Source organism: Myotis nattereri, assembly GCF_964212035.1.
Source record: "Myotis nattereri genome assembly, chromosome: X".
NCBI classification, from domain to species: Eukaryota; Metazoa; Chordata; class Mammalia; order Chiroptera; family Vespertilionidae; genus Myotis; species Myotis nattereri.
The window spans coordinates 116,474,417-116,481,912 of NC_138078.1; the positions used below are offsets into that span (position 1 = coordinate 116,474,417).

Here is a 7,496-nt window from a genome sequence, read left to right on the forward strand (position 1 = left end):
CCTAAGACTACAATTTGCAAATGGAATGTTTCCAAAAGTTGATAATGAAGAACTTGGAATGTAGTTTCCAATTGGAAAAGTGCTATAAAACTATGGCTAGCTTTCCAGAACAGATGTACCAACCCAATTAAAAATGTTCTTAATATTATAGTCTATTTGAAATGAAAAAACAACCAGAAACAGTATTAATGTAATAGTAATAACAAAGAAAAAAACACACAATTGTAAAACTGACTACATGGCATTAGAGAGAATTTATAAATAACTTAAAGAGAGGACACAGCTAAGAATTTGCCCAAAATCTTGGTATAAGAATTAAAAAATGATTGTGTTAAATGGTTGTTGAAAAGTATTAAAGCCAAGTTTTGATTGCCTGAAGGACAGCTCTCTCTCCCTCTCCCCCACCCCTCTCTGCTTAATACACTAAGCACAGGTAAGTTGGGCAGTTTCAAGTGGAGGACAAAAGCCACATATAGTTAATAGCACAAACACAGCCTGACAAAGGAACATGAGAGAGAAAATCTGGGCACTGGGAGAACACAGTGGCCATCCTTAGCTCCAGAGGCCTGCATAGTTCCCGTGGAGGCCTGAAGGGAGAGGCCCCCCAGCCACAAAGAGCTTCATCTCAGGCCAGTTGTAGCAGTGGGTGTAGAGAGCGTTGGGGAACTCATTCATGCCACCGAAGTAGTTCACCCACAAGTCATTGTGATTGAGCCAGCCTTTGCCACACGTGAGCCTGAGCTTCCTCCCTGAGGGCTCTGGGGAGGAGTCCAGGTTGGGTGATGTCCTCTCCTCCAGGAACTTCTGGGCACGGATGTCATAGAAGAGCAGGGAGCCATGGCCTGTGCCCACAGTGATGATGTGCTGGTAGAAGCTCAAGGAACGCACACCAGTGCCGCCCTCTCGGGAACACAGGGGCCTGATGTTCTGGTGACCATGGCGCAGATCCAGAAAGGAGACATGGGACTGGGAGCCCACCGCATAGAGGGACAACTCCTCGCAGTAGGTCAGGCACACGTTCTCTCTGCAGTAGGGCAGCCTGATGGTCAGCAGCCTGGACAGGGTGCTGCGGGCTTTCCACAGGTGGAAGTAGCCGTCTAGGGACACTGCTCCCAGCTCCTGGTTCTTGTGATTAAAGGCCAGGGCCCGCACCTTTCGGTTACTGGGGTTGGTGCTGGACCTGGGGATGGTCTCCATGTCCCTCGGACGGATGTGGGCGTACACGGGGAGCTCTTGGTCATTGTGCCAGGCTTTGCTGCCATGGACCATGTCAGGATCCATTCGCCACAAAGCCACAGTGCCATCGCGGGACCCGCTCACAGCCACAGTGTCGCTCACCCAGGCGATGGCGAAGATCCAGTCCCTGTGGCCGTGGCGGTCGCCCAGGCACACGGGGTCCAGGGTGGGCAGCTGGTAGACAGCCAGGCTGTTGGGGTTCTCGCCCCCGGTGGCCAGAAGCGTCTTGGAGGGATTCAGCTCGATGGCGTGGATGCCACAGCTTGGCTGGGCCCGAGGCGGCTCGGGTCCCCGGTCCTGCAAGAGCGGGATGCGCGTGATCTGGCCCGACTGCACGTCCACCACGAAGAGCGTGTTGCACTTGGTGCCGCACACCACCTGCCTGGCGTTCAGCCACTGCGACGCGAACACCTTGTTGAGGGTGCCCAGGGCCAGCTCGCGCTCCCGCAGCAGCTCGGGCAGCTTGTGCACCGCGTAGCCGCGCAGCCTGCCCTCGAAGCCCCGGAACCCCGCGCGGCCCCGCGCGCCCACCTCGCGGCCCATCAGGTAGGGCACCAGCGAGCGCCGCGTGACCGGCCGCTTCTGCTTCTTGGGCAGCAGCAGCGGGCCCTCTCCAGCCGCCGCCACCAAGCCCTGGGACGACGAGCTCGCAGCGGCCCCCTCGATGGCGGGCGCTTTCCGCTTCCTGCTACCTGTTTGCTCCGTGGCCATGGTGGGCGGCCGGCGAGTGATGGCGGTGATGGAGGCTGGGGTGCTGCGGCAGCGGTAGCGGCGCGTGGCGCCGGTGTTGGCTGTGGCGGCGGCGGGGAAGGAGTAACCTCCAAGTCAGCCAGGCACACGAACTCTCTAGGGCCAGGAGTCAGGGGCGACCGCGGGTCGTGGAGCCTACCGAGTCCAGGGCGCGGCGCTGGGGAAGGAAAGCCAGGACCGCGAGGTCGGGGAGGAACGCGGTGGCGTGAGCGGTGGCGCGGTGCTAGAGGAAGGCGGGAAGTGCGGCCAGAGTGCAGTTGATGTGGGACTAGGACTAAGCGGGGTTTCGGGTGGGAGGGAGCAGAGGCAGCGGGAGGTGGGGGGAGGGGGGCGGGAGCAAACAACTGGCAGGCGCGGTGGGAGGGAGCGCAAGTCAGGCACAGCGGGTGGTGGTGGGGGGATTCTTGGGCAGGGGATGTACTGAGGGCCCAAGAGCCATGAAGCCAAGATTGCCTTGTGCGCCTGTCCTGAACCCCCACTAAGAGACAAGGGATATTTCACTACTTTCAGGACAACAGCCAACCAGCCTTTTTAAAATCCTTACTTAAATACAAAGTTGAAACCTCAAGCAGGAGGCTAAAAGGAGCTCAGGCAATTGCCTGAAAAAGAAACAAACGTGTGCTTGCAGCCTGGGAGACACTTGGTTAAGATTAGACCTCTTGAACTTAGTGTGGGATGGGGGTTGGCAGCTGCAGGGAGGCCCCCTGGCCACCCCCCCCCCCCACACACACACACACTTAGATACTTTCTGCAGCAGCTTTTTTTCTCAGCCCCTCTACTGATGTCTTAAAACAGTTTAAAAACAGTATTTATATATAATTTTATTTCACTTCAAACTGAAGTATCTGAGCTCCCTTACTAGAGTGTCCTGAAGGATGCGTTCCAAATACAGATCCCTGGGCCCCACTTTCTGACCTGAGTGATGTCTGGGACCCCTTTGGTCAGGCAGAGCCTTGATAACCTGTTGGGCTGCCCTTAATGGGAAGAGGTTGCTTTGAGGTGCTGGCTTCCCTTGTAACTCAGAGCTCTAAGGAGGTGGAGAGGAAGAGTTTGAGGGTGGACCATCTCCCTTGCTGCTTCTAGGTTCTGTCCCCACTCTAGGTCCCAGAGGCTCAGGTGCCTGGGCATTTATTCCCCTGGGGCCTTGGGCTGAGGTCCTGAGGGACAGGCAAGATTTTTCACAGGCAGAGATGAAGGTAAAGCACTTTCCAGAAGAAGGCAATCACAGGGAACACAATCATGAAAGTGTAAGGGTACTGGCTTGGTCTCAGGAGTTCCATGTTTCTTTCATACCTCGCTGGTCTTCTTCAGGGCAGCCAATCCAATGGCAGGTTCCTACCCAGGAATTCTCAGTTACAAGTGAAAAGGTCTTGCAAGGCAAGTCTGGTGGTTAATACCTACTCTGCTCACTCGCCCCTCCTCCTGCTGCATGGGGGTGGGTGCATGGAGAGATGCTTTACTTTTCTGATCAACCAGGGGAGCCCATGGGAGCTTTTTTGTTACTGTTTCCTCTTGCCTTCCTCTCCCCCCTGCCCTGTTTGCTGATTTTCTCCCACCTTCCCCCACCCTTTTTGCAATGTCACCTCAAGTGCACAAATTCCAAGTACAAACCATGAGTCCTTCCCACCACTCCAGGACAGGTGTTGCATTCCATTGCTCCCCAATACTCTCTCCTGCACCCCAGTTCTGATTCCTCCTCATTTTATTTATCCCATGGTAACAGAAAGTTTGCATCTGCCGCTTGTGGTAAACATGAAATTACGGAAAGCTGCATGGAGCCTGCATTCTATTTTCACAGGGAGAGGTGGGGGAAATAGACATTACAGGAAGAGGCAACCATATATAAAATGCATGGCGAGTGTAGAGTAGTAGTTCACAAACTTTCCTGTACATTAAAATCACAGGGACAGCCTAAGAAATACCTTTATACCATAACCCTGTCTCTAAAGATTTGATGCAAATTGTCTGTGGACCACTCTTGAGAAACATTGGTCTTGGTTCTTCTCACCCATGTCAGGGCAGGGTATTTTGAGGAGATTAGCATATTTAGTGTACTTCAGGGTTACCCTGAAAATGGACCCCTATCCAGGTGAATATTATGAAAGCCTTAGCAATTAAAGAGGCTATGATTAGCTTAATGTCAAAGTAGAGTGTGACCTAGGCAGAAAAATTGTACCTATTAAGTACAGTATATAGAACTGATTATATTTTACTATATAACCTTATATATTTACTATACTGTATTTATTATTATACTAACAAGCATTGTTGTAGCAATTTTAGAAATATTATTCTGTTTAATCTACTTTTATAGTAGTGGATGCTCCATTTTGTAGATGAGGAAAATGGGGCTTGAAGAGGTCAAGATTTTGTCTAAAGTCAATGACTTAGTAAGTGATAGATGCAGGATATGAACACAAGTAGTCTGAATTAATATTCCATGTTCTTATCCATTTCTCTGAAACTGGGATTATGTCAGGGATTGAGTGAAAGGTTCTGCTAGTGATGAAGATTTAAACCTCACTTCTTTACACAACCAAAAATGTTGGGATATAGATGTGGACATTTGTGGAAAGTAGATGCTATGGGTGAAAACACTGAGAGCAACTGTGAGAGATTCTGGGATTCAGCCTGTGATTAGTGGCAAGGCTTGCTGAAAGTGGAGGTGCTCTAGCTCTTCCGGCACAGCAGCCAGCCAGCCAGGCTAGCAAGAACTAGTGTAGGGATCCTGATGTCATTCTGTGGAAGAATGACCGATCTGAGTATTCATAGCAAATAAGAAAAACTAAGGACTACATCTGTCTTCTTTTCCATGGGACTAAGGAATCATCAAAATTGAATACTATCCCATAGAAAAGGGGGAGGAACCCTTGCAATTACTGATATTAGACTTTCTACCAGTCAGGTGTGTGCAATTGGGACTCAGATGTAATTTGGTTTAGAAAAACAAGGAAACCTGCTCTATATTCCTCTCAGGTCTCATTAGATGATAATACCCAAACCCAGGATTCAGAAGAGCAAAGAGGACTTGCATGCTCTGGGAGCTGTGGTATCACACATAGTAGAGTGGCAATCTCTTACGTACTTAATATCATCCCCCAAGTCATCATGCAATGCCCTTATGTCTGCATTGCATATGATGTAGTGGAGGATGTGTATTGTAACTTTCCAAAATGTGGTGGAGATATAGGAAGGGAAACTTCCAGTTCTGGCAAAGAGAGAACACCCCTATTCCTTCCAGGTCCTCACTCTTACCACTAAAAATATCCCCTGGACATAGCACAGCAAACAAATAAAATGAAGTCTCTGAGTGGTGGAAAGACTAAGGATCTCAGAATTTGAGAAAAGACAGGGTGGTGGGTTTCCTGAGTTTCTTTATTGTATCCCGTATATCCCAGACAGGGAGTTGCAGAAGCTCCAAACCAGAACCTTCAACAGGCACAGGTAATAAAAACTCCAAGAAATGTCTCCCATAGGCAAAGGATCTGGAAAAGGGAGAACTAACAATAGGGAACCTTATTTTATTGATTTTTGAGAGAGAGAGGACGGGAGAGGGAGAGAGAGATAGAAACATTGGTGAGAAATTAACATCAACATCAATTGGCTGCCTCCTGCATTCCTCTCACTGAAAACAAAACCCAGGCACATGCCCTGACCAGGAATTGAACCCATGACCTCTTGGCACATGGGTCAATACTCAACCACTGAACCACACCGGTTGGCCAGGCCAGGGAATCCTTTTTTGCAATACTCATCCTACTTGAGCCAAACACTTAAAGAAAAACCATCCTACCTCTCCTCACTCCAACTCTTTCAGTGGGGCCAAGTGGAAAGCTGATTTTCCATTCTCAATAAGGCAGAAGCAAGTTTTGTACCCTGATTCCCAGGCAGGAGGAGTCTCATTGTAATTTCAGAGTGAGTGGAGCCTCCACCCATAGCTGACAACAAGGAGACTGTTGGAGGAGGTGCTAATCACCACTCTGCTTCACCCCCTTCCTCTTTTTTTTTTTTTAGTTTTATTGCTTAAAGTATTACAAAGGGTATTACATATGTTTCCTTCCCCCCCCCCCCGCCCTTGACAATCCCCTGGCCTCTTCTTTACCAGTGTGATGGAAGAGCTCAATGAGGAGTTTAACTTCCATCCTCACCCAGCATCAATGAGACTGAGCTAGTCAGCACTCCACTTTCCCTCACCCTTGGTTTGGGCTGGATGCTGAACCTCCACAGCCGCCTAGCTGCAAAGAGACTGAGCAAGGAGGGAGAAGCAAGGCTAGTCCTGTTCCCCAAGAAATAGTGAAATGAGTATCTACACATGCAGATTCAAGAAACTAAGTGAACCCAAATAGGGTAAGCTCAAATAAATCCACACCAAGACACATTATAATTAAACTTCTGAAACTAAAGGTAAAAAAAAGAAATCTTAAAAGCAAACAGAGAAATGACACATTACCTAGAGGGGAAAACCAAATTAAATGACATCAGATTTCTTATCTGAAACTACAGAAGTCAAAATGATGTGCTGAAAAGGAAAACTATGTCAACTGGAAAGTCTGCATCCAGTAACAAAACTTCAGGAATGAAGGGGAAATAAAGATAGTCTCAAATGAAGAAAAACAAAGAGAATTTGTTATTAGAAGATCTACCCTTGAAGGATGGCTAAAGAAAGTTTTCTAGGCGGAATAGTAATCAAAAAAGAAAACTACTTGGAATTTTTTTTGATTGATTAAGGTATTACACATGTGTCCTTATCCCCTCATTGCCCCCCCCCACTCCTGTTCATGCCCTCACCCCCTGGTGTCTGTGTCCATTGGTTGGGCTTATATGCATGCATACAAGTCCTTTGGTTGACCTCTACCCCTTACCCCACCCTCCCCTGCCTTCCCTCTGAGGTTTGACGGTCTGATTGATGCTTCTCTGTCTCTGGATCTGTTTTTGTTCATCAGTTTATGTTGTTCATTATAACCCGCAAATCAGTGAGATCATGTGATATTTATCTTTGGAATTTTTTTTAAATGTATTTTATTGATTTTTTTTTTAGAAAGGAAGGGAGAGGGCCAATGCTCTGTCCACTAAGCCAAATCGGTTAGGGCAATATACTTGGAATTTTAGAAAAGAAAGAAAAATATCAAAATAGATAACAATATGATCAAATATAATAGACTACCCTAGTTCTCATGAGTTTCTTAAGTCATATTTGATGTTTGAAGCAAAAATTATTTCACTATCTAATGTGTACAGGGAATATTTAAGATAATGATATTTAGAAGTAGGGAGGCTAAAGGAAACTCAAGATTGTAAAGCACTGATAACAGTACACTATGATAAATTACATATGCATATTATTATATGTAGGTAACCACTAAGAAACCTTACAAACTGATATACTCAAAATACTATAAATAAATGAAGATACAATCCTTAAAGAATGGTTCAAATAACCCACAGGAAGTTGAAAAAGGATAAACAGAGAAACAAGAAAAAGAGGAATCAACAGAAAACAAGTGGAGACT

The 7,496-nt window shown here is 47.5% G+C and overlaps 1 protein-coding gene across 1 annotated transcript; it reads right to left on the minus strand.

The window, feature by feature from the left end:
- Nucleotides 1-552: 552 nt before the first annotated feature.
- LOC308511152 (DDB1- and CUL4-associated factor 12-like protein 2) lies at nucleotides 553-1,947 on the minus strand (the record flags this gene model as incomplete). Its single annotated transcript, XM_081081142.1, has 1 exon — nucleotides 553-1,947. The coding sequence occupies one exon, from the start codon at nucleotides 1,945-1,947 to the stop codon at nucleotides 553-555; it is 1,395 nt and encodes a 464-aa protein (XP_080937268.1).
- Between the last annotated feature and the right edge of the window lie 5,549 nt (nucleotides 1,948-7,496).